This window comes from Canis lupus, chromosome 16 (assembly GCF_048164855.1).
Source record: "Canis lupus baileyi chromosome 16, mCanLup2.hap1, whole genome shotgun sequence".
Taxonomy (NCBI): domain Eukaryota; kingdom Metazoa; phylum Chordata; class Mammalia; order Carnivora; family Canidae; genus Canis; species Canis lupus.
Window position 1 is genome coordinate 8,604,605 of NC_132853.1, and position 13,405 is coordinate 8,618,009.

The following is a 13,405-nucleotide window of genomic DNA, read 5'->3' on the forward strand; positions in this document are numbered from 1 at the left end:
AATAAATAAATAAATAAAATCTTTAAAAAAAAAAAAAAAAAAGAAACCTCATGTCAACATTTCCAGTGACCACTATGGTCAAGTCTCAGTCCTTATGTGATTTGACTTCAATCAGCATGATCCTGTCCCCCTGGTTCCCTTCTCCTTATCACACTTCCTGCCTCTGGCTCCTGGGGCACCACAGGCTCCAGGGTTTTCTCCTACATTATGGGAGGGTCTTTCTCATCTCCTCACCCTCCTAATGCTGGAATGCTCCAGGGCTCTCCAGTCTCTTCTCTCACTCACTTCCTTGGTTATCTCACCCAGTCTTTAAACAACATCTTTATGTCAAAGACTTAAAGCCTAGGCTTTTCTAAACTCCAGATTCTTACACTGGACTTCTTAATGACCATCTACTTCTAGGTCTCTAAAAGACAACTCAAACTCAACTGAACATCTCAAACTGTTCTAAACCCCAACTCCTGGTCTCCACCCCCAAACTCCATCTGCTCCACTGGCACTCTTGTGTTTATAACTGGCAGAATGCTCAGGCCCTGTGCAAAACCCACTGGCTCTCTATTCAAGCTCCTTGCAATCACCTCCCAGACCCCACGTGATTTGCTACTCCTTGACCTCATCTCGTATCACTCTTTCCAATACTCCAGCCGTGCTGGCCTATGATCTTCCTCAACAGGCCTGGGTTCCCTCATGCCCTCTGCACCTGCTACTCTTTCTCCTAGAGTTTTTCTCCTTAGCTGCAGTTCCCACTCTTCACTGCTGAGTACCCCTCCCCGCTCCATCTTCCTAAACTGACCACCACTCCTCCAGCCCTGGACTTCCTATCCCCTTCCCTGCCTTCTCTATACAATGCCTGTCAGCAAACAGACTGTATATTTTACTTGTTTATATATACACTATAAAATCCAGAGGGCAGTGAGGCCTTGTTTTTTCATCAGGCATTCCCTTTGTCTAAAACAGTGCCTGACACAGGCCCCACTCAATAAATATATGTTGAGTGGACGAACACCCATCAATCAATGAATGACTATAGAAAATGGGAGGGCTTTTTTTTAGTATAGTGTCCCATTTAACAGTAAAGGAAGACTACTTAAGGCGTCTATATTCAATAGCACCAGGTTCTTTAAACCTCTGTCATCTATCTTCTCATCCCTGTAGTGATGAGAAGGACTATTTTTATCAATAAAGACCGAAATGTGTGTGTAGAAGACTAGAAGCCAAAAGGCTCTGCTAAGTAATCCTGATTGTATGAGGCAGCTAGAAGGTGATATGTAAGTCTTCTTCTGGCCTAAAAATTTAAAGAATTTTTTGGGTAACTGATGAATGACCTGTTTCAGAGCTCCAGAATAACAATGACAGCAGAGGGCACCCAGACCAGAAAAGACCCCAGAGATCAGGGGCTGGCAAACTTCTACCTGTAGCCTGAAACCCACTAGCCTCCTGGTTGTTGATGCAGGTTGCTTGTTTATGGTCTGAGAAGTAAAGAATGGTTTCCACACCTTGAGATGGTTTCATTTTAGCTAGTTATTTAAGTACCTACATAATCATCTTGATTTTGCCTCTTGGCCCTGCAAGATCTACAAAAGTCACTGGCTGGCCCTTTACGAAGCTGAACTGTCCCTGACCTAGATGACCCCCTTTGGCTGCAGTCCACAAAGTCTCCAGAAATAGTCATCTGGTACTTCACCATGAAGTGACTCCTGAAATCAAGTGCCCTATAACCACTTGCCAAAATGTAATTGGATATAAAGTGGCCATTGGCCATTGCTATGATCTAAGGTAATAGTGACAGCCTCTCCACAGCTGGAAAAGTAGTCAGACACGGAAATGTATTGTATGCATGTTCCCAAAGTGATGCATACCCTAAAGCCAAAGGCTAAGGGATATTGTTCTAAATTTGGAAATATCTGATGACAAAGCCAAGTTTCCTTCCCTTTTCTTACCGCACCCAAAACAACACCCCATACTTCTCACGAGAAAAATTCCTCACACTTATGTTTCCATTTCCTACATCTGATCTAACAAAAAAAATCGATTTATGGAAGTCCATTCTCTATACAGATCTTTTTTTTTTTTAATTTTTATTTATTTATGATAGTCACAGAGAGAGAGAGAGGCAGAGACACAGGCAGAGGGAGAAGCAGGCTCCATGCACCAGGAGCCCGATGTGGGATTCGATCCCGGGTCTCCAGGATCACGCCCTGAGCCAAAGGCAGGCGCCAAACCGCTGCGCCACCCAGGGATCCCTCTATACAGATCTTTTAGTACCACACCTGGCACACAGGAAGCCATCACCATTATTGTAACATTATATCCCAACATATTACTACTGTATTATAATTGTATATGTGATTGTATCATATTGTATACCACATGTATGATACAGTATACAATGTGTCATATACACAATTAATTGAATATATTATTATATTCTATAGCATGAAAACATATAACATGAATGTAGAATATATTGTCATAATGTACAGGATATGTTGTGCTGTCTTGTATCTTTATTACAAGATGCCCTTATTACACCACTGCTATGTTACTATCCTAACATAGGGGATGCTAAGCCACAAACTAGCCACAGGACTTCAGACAAGTTACCTCATTTCTCTAAATCTCGATTTCTTCATTGGTTAAAACTAGGGAATCATTTTAGAAACTTTTTTTTATCATTCTCTTTTAGCTCAAGGCACCTGTGATTCTATTAGCATGGTAAATAAACTGCTTCCAAAACTCTTTTTCACCCACTCTATTTATGGTCACACGCAAGCATGGCTTAGAGCCTTGCCGATGAACAGATTTAGACATCACCTTCGTCCACTACATTTACTCCAACACTCCGATGCCTGCATTTGTTGATTCAAACCACCTTGGCAGCATGTCATTTAATAGCAGTATGCTGATTTTAACAACTGAGTTGGTGGCCCATCATGCAGGCAGTTGGAGAAAATGGTACCAAGCAAGCCCTACAGAAGCTAAGATGAAGACGAGCTGGGTCATTAGTCACACTGCCTAACGGTAATCATTACACTAACAATGTTAACAACTCTTGTGGGCTCACTCTGTCCCACCACATGAGGAAATTGAATTATTTAATACTCACTGCTCCCTGGGAGGCAGAAGACAAAAAGTTGTGATGGGAAATGGCTATCCCTAAATAAAACCTCATGCCTCTTTTCTATGAAACTCAACACTTGAAAGAGGTTGAGTCAAGTCCCATGCAAAGGACTATTAGAAGACATAATCTTGGATCCCTGGGTGGCGCAGCGGTTTGGCGCCTGCCTTTGACCCAGGGCGCGATCCTGGAGACCCGGGATCAAATCCCACATCGGGCTCCCGGTGCATGGAGCCTGCTTCTCCCTCTGCCTATGTCTCTGCCTCTCTCTCTCTTTCTCTCTCTCTGTTTGTGACTATCATAAATAAATAAAAATTAAAAAAAAAAAGACAGAATCTTAAAACAAAACCAGATTCTTAACACTGATAATGGATTTTGAACTTCCCATGCTCATCTCTGAGCCCCATGCCATATTGTAACTCATCACTATAGCATTAGTAAATATAAGTTTTACAAGAGAAACAATTTCAAAATGATAATACTCAATGCTGAGGTGCTTTTGGGTAACAGATAAACTGATCACTCATGAAAATACTGACAGATACATTCCTTAGAGCCTTAAAGTTATTCCTACATTCTTGGCTTGGGAATTTTACACTGCAGTTTTATCCTAAGGAAATTATCCAACAGAATCACAAATATATATATGAATGAAGCTACTTATTGTAACAGCAAAAAGGGGAAATAATTTCAAAAGTCAGCAGCAGGTAAATGCTTAGTAAGTTATGGAATATTAACATAATGGAAACGTTACAGTCATTTCAGTAGCTATGAAGACCACACAGAAGCATGAAATAAAAAAATGATTTGCACATGATCGCAATTCTGAAAAACACGCATTCATGTGCAGCAGCTCTGGAAAAGATTAATTGTAACAGCTAATTGTTCTGCTCACTCACTATGTTTCAGGCCCTTTAGATTTAGATGCTCAACATGCATTTTCTTCTTTGCATCTGTCCATTTTTTACAATCTTCAATAAAGTAACATCTTTTCAATTAAAATAAAATGTAATTCTTCTGTATTTAACCCAAAAATAAAACCAATAATAAACACGGGATACATACTATGTACCAGGGGCTGTTCTAAGCATTTTACGGGTACTATTTACAGATGAAAAAACTGAGGTCTAGAAATTAACTAACTCACCCATGATCAGCCAACTAGCAAGTGGAGGAGCAAGGATTCAGCCTTGGTATCCAGGCTCCAGAGTCCATACTCCTAATCACAATGTCATTATGAAAAAATACATCGCAACACTACGGTTACTCAAAACAGGAAAATGAACTATCCTGATTAGTTTAATATTCTAGTTAATAAGGAATAGTTCAGGATGCCTGGGTGGCTCAGAGGTTTAGTGCCTGCTTTCAGCCCAGGGCATGATCCTGGAGACCCGGGATCGAGTCCCACGTCAGGCTCCCTGCATGAAGCCTGCTTCTCCCTCTGCCTATGTCTCTGCCTCTCTCTCTGTGTGTCTCTCATGGATAAATAAATAAAATCTTAAAAAAAAAAAAATCAAGAGTAGCTCAATTATGTTGGGTTTGGCAATAAACATTTCTAAAGAAATTCAACGCCATAAAAAACCCCCTTGCCCACAATGCCAGCACAACTGATGACTTCTCCAGATGCTGAACACCCAGAGAGCTTGCAGACAGGAACAGCAGTGGCCAGTGCAGATGGTCACTGACTCACAGACCTCACAAGCACCTCTGTGATCACCTGACATGTAACCTCTTACAACTGAGAGAAGGAAACAGGCAGAATTAGGCAAATTCTCATGGCTAGCTGGGGGTGGAATAGAGCCAGGCCCCTGACCCACATTCATGGATGTATAGTAGTAAGAATTACTATCATACATCCAGTGCTTGCTCTCCACTGAGGGCTGGAACACGGATCATCTCTCAATAGCCCTTTGACACAGACGTTCTTATTAATCTCATGTAGAGACCAAGAAACAGGCTCGGAAACATGAAGTCACATGGCTCGCCTCACTCAGCTAGAAGGCACTGAGCTGGGTGGCCCCAGTGCAGCACCCAGTCCTCGCACATTCTGGTGTACTGGCTGAGACGCTCATACCAGACACCACTGTGGCCCCAAAGCAATGGAATAAAGACCAGAAAATGAATGGTGGGAGGTGGGCCGGCTTCAGCTTTGGCCAGAAAAGCCATCAAAATAAATTACCAGCGGCCCCGGATGCTTCTTCACTACCTAGCTTGCCGTAGCAAGTCTCAACACCACTGCTCACTGGAATCCAAACAATGCTCTTTGCCTCTACCGCAGAGGGACCAAGGAACATGCGGAATTAATGCAAATCCATCCTGGACTCCCTACCCCCACCCCCTGCCAGCCAATCTCCTTTCCCCCAGGCCCAGGAAAAGACACTTCTCACCCTCAGCTCTTCCACCGAGGGTGTTAATTTCATTCGCTCAGCTCAAGCCCAACTGTGTACAAACATGCAAATCATCAACATTTCCATCTACCAGGCTGGTATGGCCCCAAGCTGCTGGGATTTCTGAAGGAGATAACAATTCAATTTGCAATTACTGCTGCAATTTTTAATCCCCCAGGAAACTTCTACCCTGGTTACGCTCCCAAGAGCCAAAATGACCACTGCAAGCAACCCTTCAAATTAATTCTCAAAAAGAACGAATGAATGAGTCTTCTGAGAGGGCAGAGTTTGTTTTTGTTTTTTTTTCTTCTGAGAGGGCAGACGTATTTCAGAGTTCAATTTAGCTCTAAATGGAAGGTTTCACCAGGTACCTGGGTCAATGAATCAGCAACTAAGTGTTCACTATGATTTCAGCGCTTTTTGTAAAGCAATCTTTTGCAATGTGAATAATTATCGATAGATTGAACTCTTTGTAAATTCAGAATTGCTGTGGAATAGAGGAAGATGTACCTATTTTCAACCCCAAAGTCTGCACTTTGAGCAGAGAAAGGCAAAGAATCAACACTTCCAGATCCACATAACCACCACATACCAGCCAGCTTTGGTAGCTAGCATTTACTGAGCACCTACTATGCACCAGGAACCAAGCTCTGCCGTTTGTTCCTCACTTATACCCATGGTAACACAGCCAGCCAGGGAGCACGGGATTTTTGTCACCAAGTACACTCCTGGAGGGCACCAATTAACAAGCAACAGGCTCTGCACCAGTGTGGAAGATAGAACAATGATCCCAACAGACAGCCCTCAGGCAGTTTACAATCAAATAGTGTATAAACAGATCAATAAAAAAATACCTGTGGTGAGGGCTATAAGGAAATCACACAGGAAGACACAGTCATTTGGAGAAGCTGTGGGAGGTGAGGGCAGTGAGGGAATGAGGAGATCTGGGATTACAAAACCCGCATGTTCAAGGTCAGACGGCAAATGTGAGGCAGAGCCCTGGCTGGCTGGAAATCCCAGGATCACACTGGAAGCCACTGCCTTATCCTACCTCCCATACCTTTTTTTTTTTTTTTTTTTGGCATGAGGGGCCTGCTATATAACTCACTACGGTATTACAAATGAATCACATTTATTAACCACTGCAAACACTCTGTATTGTAAAACCCAAAAAGAGCTATACTGTTTTCTACTTATGTCTTGGGTTCTGAGAGCCATCAGAAAATCAAGAATAAGAGTCAGAGAGTATAAAAGTCAGTCCCCTCAAAAGGTGGGCATTGCACACTGTTTAAAATCATTCAAGAGACAGGTATATATAAAATGCTCTTCAGGGTGACAGCTGGCAGAGGTGGTAAGATTTATGTTTCTTGAACTAGCTTTCTGTCACTTTAATTTTTCAACTTTCCAGGCGTACAACCTGGAAACAGAAATGTAAATGACTTAAAGGGCAAATAAGGATTTCCTTTAAATTTGCTTTTGAAATGTATTCTGGGCTTGACCTTCCTAATCACAAATGTCTGGCTCTGGTTAAAAGTCTGTATTCCCAGGAGCCCCTGCCACTACAGGGCAACAGACAGGACGGAGAAGTCAGGAGCAGCCTGAGCTGTTTGTACCAAATGCACATAAAGATGTGTTTCCCATTCACTTGGCCCAAAAGCAGACCCTGACACCCTGTTGTTCTGCTTTGGAGCATGGAGTCATCAGTCATCCACTGAGATGTTGAGTGTAGACTATGGAAAATATACTCAGATCAGGGTCAGAGGGGTGTCTGGGATTCACAAAATCTGGTTCCTAAATATTGCTCTAAAATCCCATTTCTAAAACATCAACAACCCTTAAAGACGCAGCCAAACAGATAAACTGTGAAGGACTGCTCCACACCCTTGCTACTGCAGATCCTTAGCAGGGGTTCCCTGGATTCGGGGTCAGGGAAACAAACCCCTATCCCAGGGTCTAAACTGCATAAACAAATCTCAACACTGGCCAAAATGTACTCCTGGTCAACGGGACCCATGCAGACTCAGAAATCAGGGCAGGGAGCTGCTCTTTCTTTTACCCCAACTCACAGTGAACCTTGCAATGCCTGCTATTACTCACCACACTCCCACAGCTCCTCTTATTGAAACTACTGAACACAAACTGTAAAATAAAACACAGAGGCTGGCTTTAATTTTGCCTGTAAACCAGGCTGCTTCCAATGGTTAATTTCAAGAACTTTTATACATTTTTCTAAAAAACAAAACAAAACAAAAACACCAGAGATTATCTGAAAGTAAATATATTAAATTCCTGTTATAAAAGTAGTGCTTTTGAATTACTGGATTTTTATGATGATTTTCTTGTTAGTGGCTAGAGAGATCAACCCATGTAGCACTGAGTAAGTCCTGGATCCTGACCCACCTCAGTAAATAACCATGTCTGCTGAGATTCATTCTTCTGAAGGATACTGTACTGTGATGCAACCAGCAACCATTTTTGTAATGGTGTCCCCTCCTGGTTAGTAAAAATACATTAAAGAAAGTATAACAAGCCTCACAGAACCATTACCTGGATTCTTTTTTTTTTTAATATTTTATTTATTATTTATTTGAGTGAGAGAAAGAGAAAGCACACATGAGTGGGGTGAGGGGCAGACGGAGAAGCAAGCTCCCTGCTGAGCAGAGAGCCAGATGTGGGCTCTATCCTGGGACACTGGGATCATGACCTGAGCCAAAGGCAGATGCTTAAACTGACTGCGACACCCAGGTGCCCCAATTACCTGGATTCTGACACTTGTCAAATTTATACTATTTTGCTTCTCTGTATGTATATATGCACTCATTCACCTGAACCACTTTGGAATAAAATTATAGACAGTATAATGCTTCACCCCTAAATACTTTAGCATGACTATCCAAAAGGACATTCTCCTGCATGACTCATTACCATCATTATACAAAATAAAATCAGCAATAGTCCCCAGATATCATCTATTACCCAGTTCATATCAAACTTCCTGAATGGTCCCCCAAATGTCTTTCTCACTGTTTTGTTCAAACCAGGACCCAAAGACCACTAGTGATTACTTTTTTCATCGTAGCATGTCAGACAAAGGATGACTGACAGAGGGACAGGAACTTGACATGAAATAAGCAGCCTACCTACTTTTCCCTTTTAAAAAGAACAAGTTACCCATAACCTGACCACAGAGGACAACTATTGTTAGCATTTCCATAGATTTCTTCCAGGTTACATTTTCCACATAAACACATATCCATATATATATATACAGGTGCATTCAAACTGTCTTGCTGCTGGTCAAGTGCTAGCTCTGCTTTCTGTGGCAAGTGGAGGTAAAAGCCAAGACCTGAAGTCCCAAAGGCCTACGGCTGGGCTGCAGGGTTAATGACCGTGAAAAAAGCAGCTCAGTACACTGGAAAACTAAGTTGCCCTGGGACATGGCTAAATGGGTCCCCAGTTTCAGGTGTGCCATGGCAGTGCTTGTGGTCTCACTGGCTTCCTCCTCCTCAAGACTGACACTAACACAAACCCTTTAAGAGACATCGAGTATGGTCAGTCAATGCTGGCCAGTATCATGGGCATCTAGGACAGGTTAACCTAAGATTTCCAACAGAATGTACTTTGAATTCTTCGGAAGAAGAACGATATATATTTAAAGCTATTAATAACATTCTCTCACCAAACTGTTACAAAAGATTCAAGCTCCTGGCTATCAAGATTTTTATTTGGGATATTTCTTAAAGCTTAGAATTTTCGATTGGCAGATACATGCTGCAGTGAGCACAAACCTGGAGCTGCACTTCATTCTCAGCCAGGCTATGATAGCACACTGAGATACAGATCACTTTAATCATCAGGAGAGCTGTTAATTTTCTTTAAAATATGTTGACCTACAGAGCCTTTGTGGTGTGGAAGGTGTTTGCCAAGCAGTTCCAGCTTTGGTGCGGAGCCAAAATATCCTAATGCAAGGCTGCCTCCTTTCTCCTGGAGACAAAGCCCAGGGCCTGCTTACCTTGCTTCCAGGGGCACAGACGGCTTCGCTTCCGGGGCTTCTGTTTCTCAGCAGCATTGCCCATTCTAAAGCCAGAAGCTCACAGGGTCCTCCCAAGCCTAGAGGTCTTTGCTGAACAGGGAGTAAGGACCAAGGTGCCGGCTGAAAGGGACTTCATCTCTCCAACATCCCAATCACCTCGCAAGCCCTGGCAAACCCTTCCAAGAAAAATCTGAAATTCTGTTCAGAGCAGTCCTTGCCTCCTGCCTTTCAAACTCCCTTTGCTTCCAAGGAGGAAGCCAGAAGAAAAGACTTGTTATCGCCCCACGGGTGGGTCTCCGTCCCCCATCAGTCCATCTATATTAGGAAGCTCTTCCTTGGCCTTCCTTTGACACTCTATTACTCATCGGCACAGCAGCGGCCTCAGAGTGAACTGCACTTCCAAACACTTTCAATGCTGCCTTTCCTTGGGGGAGGAGTGGCAAACTGGGTGGCCAAAAAGCTGAAAGTTAAAAACGGACCAATTCGGGATGTGCCGTGAGAAACATTTTCCAAGCTTGAGATTTAGTGAGATATTCTTAAGAACAGGCTATTCTATTTATCTTTACATACCTCTAGAAAGTTTACATTTGAATCATTTGGGGATTCCTGGAGAAGCAGCTGAACCATAGGGTCCTCATTTCAAAGCTGTTCTCTCAAAGAAATTTCTAGTTTATTTGTAAGGTTCATCAATAAATCAGCTGTTTCTGTCTCGAAATGCATTTTCTGGGGATCCCTGGTTGGCTCAGCGGTTTAGCACCTGCCTTCGGCCCAGGGCATGATCCTGGAGTCCCGGGATCCTGGAGTCCCGGGATCAAGTCCCACATCAGGCTCCCTGCATGGAGCCTGCTTCTCCCTCTGCCGGTGTCTCTGCCTTTCTCTGTGTCTCTCATGAATAAACAAATAAAATCTTTAAATCTAAAATCTAAAAAAAAAAAAAAATCAAAATGCATTTTCTTATGAAAGCACTGTATAAATGTACTTGTGACCCATCTTCAGTCCACACATTAGGGAGGCAACATGGGACTCTAACAGTCGAGATGAATCAACAATGAAATGGTACCAGTAGAACACTCACTGCACTGCTGATATGATGTGGTTCCATTTTTTGCACTAATGCCTCAAGGATGACATGGATGTATGAACTGCTTAGAATCACACCTACTTGGCCACATGTTATCAGTTACCCCTTGAGGTATCACTACCAAAAGCCCAAATCGCTCACAGAAGGGGAGGGTCCACCAAACTTCTCCTCTATTTTAGAGATGAAGCCAGGAGGGGATCAAGGCTACATAGCTGGTGAAACAGCTAGATCTAGCTCCATCTTTACTCTTGGCTAGAAAAGCCACTACCCATTTCCTCACGACTGGAGAAGGCAGGAGATCGGGAAAGGTGCTGGCCCTGGAGGGAAGCTGGCCTGATCCGAATCTGTGGGCACTTCCCAGGTGGGTAGCTCTGCAACAAGAACTTAACCTCCCTGGACCTGATCTTTTTCACTTATGTAAAATGTGTACAATCATGCTGCCTACTTCATAGGACAGTTTAAAGGTTAACCATGCTGTTTAAGGAAGTGCCTGGCAGGTGGCAGATACTCTTAATGAAGAGGGACTCTTGCTGTTTTTATTATTTTATTAACTGTAAACATCCAGCTTTAGATATGTTAAAGAGAAATTATTTACCCTCGCAAGGGTTTTTTTCTCCCCATATCAGGGTGAGATCCGTCGCAAAATTCTGGTAAATTCCTCATTCCTTTAGTGCAAATAAAATTTCACTTATAACATTTGTACCATCAGAGTAACATTTCAATTATGGAAAGTGACCTAAACCAGGAAGGTAATACCGTAAGAAGTCAGAAACTGAGGTTCTGAATGAGACATTTTACAGAGAATCCTCCCCTCCCTACCAGACATACAGGATTCAGAAGGAACCTGAGGCAGGGGGTCCTGAAGGCACTGATCACTTCTTAAGGGAAATTAAGAGAGAAATAACAGGGAAAGGTAAGTGATTGCTATAATGTGCACGTTCACCTCCCCCAAGAGGCAAGGAGACAGAAGCAGGTGCCCAAGAGCTGACATAAGGCTTTGCGTATGGACTTTGTCTGCTAGGAGGAAAGTCTAATGTTGGTCACTTCCCCTCTGGAGAAAAATACAACAATATGAGGAAGCGCCAAGCACTGTGGGAAGGTTCCAAGTGGGAGTTCCAGCTCAGTGCAGGACATAAACAAAGAGGAATGACCAGCCTGGAGGTCCGGCCCTGCAGAACACGAAGGCAGAAAGTCTGGGAGCCAGTCTTCTGAGCCCTCTAGGCCCCGCTTTGAAGTGACTTCCCTGCCCAGTCCTAGAGGAAATCATCCAAGGCAAAGGCACATCTTGTGCTGTGTGTCACAGGAAGCACAGACTGGTATTTTCTTAAGACACACTCACATATTCGCAGAATGTCACTGAATGTCACAGCCGGAGGAACTTCAGGGATTTACCCAATAAATACCAACACTGAGCTTAGGGAGAGCCAGATGACATGTGCTAGCGTTCACTTAGTTACCAGTATGATCAGTGCTGAGTTCAAGGTAAGTGAAGCATGTCTAGCAGGGCAACCTAATCTAATCTGGGAGGTCAGGGAAGGGTGAGACTCAAAGGATGAGCAAGAGTTGACCAAGCCAAGGGGTGAAGGGCATTTTGTGTGCAGGGAAGCATGTGCAAGGCCCTGCCGTAGGTGGAGGTACATGAATAGGGGGTAGGTAAAGTGGGGGTCAGCTGGGGCAGGACCTTATAGGTCATCTCATGAGCTTCAGGGGGGCTCCTAAAGTGTTGGCCAAACCACAAAGGTTCAGTTTTGGGGAAGAGAAGTCCACAGATTTCATCAAAGTCTCAAAGAGATGCAAAGGTTAAAGGGTGCCTGGGTGGTGAAGTCGGTTAAGCAGACAACTCTTGGTTGCAGTTTAGGTCATGATATCAGAATCCTGAGACGGAGGCCCACGTCTGGCTCTGTGATCAGTAGGGAGTCTGCTTGGGATTGTCTCTCGCTTTCCCTCTGCCCTTACCCCTGCTCATGCTCTTTCTGTTTCTCAAAAAATAAAAATAAAAAAAAAAGAGGGAGAGAATTCCAAAGGTTAAGAACCACAGAGCCAGTCCAACTCTCTCATTCCAAAATAAGGAAACTGAGATCCACAGAGGGAGACATTTCCCCAAGGTTTCACAGACAGGCAGAGAACTCAAATCACAGACTCTTTGTCTGGTGTTTTTCCACATCTACCACTGCCTTATTTCTGGCAGGGGTGTGTCAACAACAACAGTACTAAACCTCACTGAATATTGATACTGTATCCAAAACAAGGCTGCTTTGTTTCTGTTGGGGAGGCTTAGAAGTCACACTCCACAGAAATGAACTGTAAAGTCGGCCACTCCATCTTTCTTGGGGTCTAACCTACCTGCAAAACACAGGGGGTCAAAGCCTCCGGTTGCAGGCATCTCCATGAGACGGCTTCTGGGTTCTGAAGACCTCAGCGAGCAGGCTGGGTCACTACAGAAAGGGCTGTCCCAGCAGGCCCCTCACTGCTAACCCAGCAGCCAGCCTTCTCGAGAAGCTGCTCATTTGTTGCTCTTCAAAGTCAGGACTGCACCAGGAATAAAATCTAGCCCATAGGACATGAAAGGGAGAAAGCCCACACCCCTAATTGTAGAATTCCACCGGGAACTGAAACAGAAACTATTCTTTTAAGTAAGCAATAGTAATTTGCCTCTCTGCCACTTATTTCATGATATTTGAAAAATACTCAGGAAAAGTTTAAATATGTGTGAAGAACACTTCTTAAACTTTTCATGCTTCCCAGAATACCTATGGGAGGAATTCTCAAGTGCCTGGACTGGCATT

At 43.4% G+C, this 13,405-nt stretch overlaps 1 protein-coding gene across 14 annotated transcripts in view; it reads right to left on the reverse strand.

Annotated features, from left to right (window-relative positions):
• Window positions 1-13,405, reverse strand: part of RAPGEF1 (Rap guanine nucleotide exchange factor 1) — a 135,509-nt gene that overhangs the window by 103,525 nt on the left and 18,579 nt on the right. For 10 of the 14 annotated variants that reach the window (XM_072778427.1, XM_072778426.1, XM_072778421.1 and 7 more), the window contains exon 1: window positions 9,518-9,979. The exons of the other annotated variants lie outside the window; for them this stretch is intronic. In XM_072778427.1, coding sequence (XP_072634528.1) covers window positions 9,518-9,581 — 64 coding nt within the window. In that variant the 5' untranslated portion in view covers window positions 9,582-9,979. Of the gene's footprint in view, window positions 1-9,517; window positions 9,980-13,405 lie in introns of those variants that run through there. 14 annotated transcript variants of the gene reach the window in all.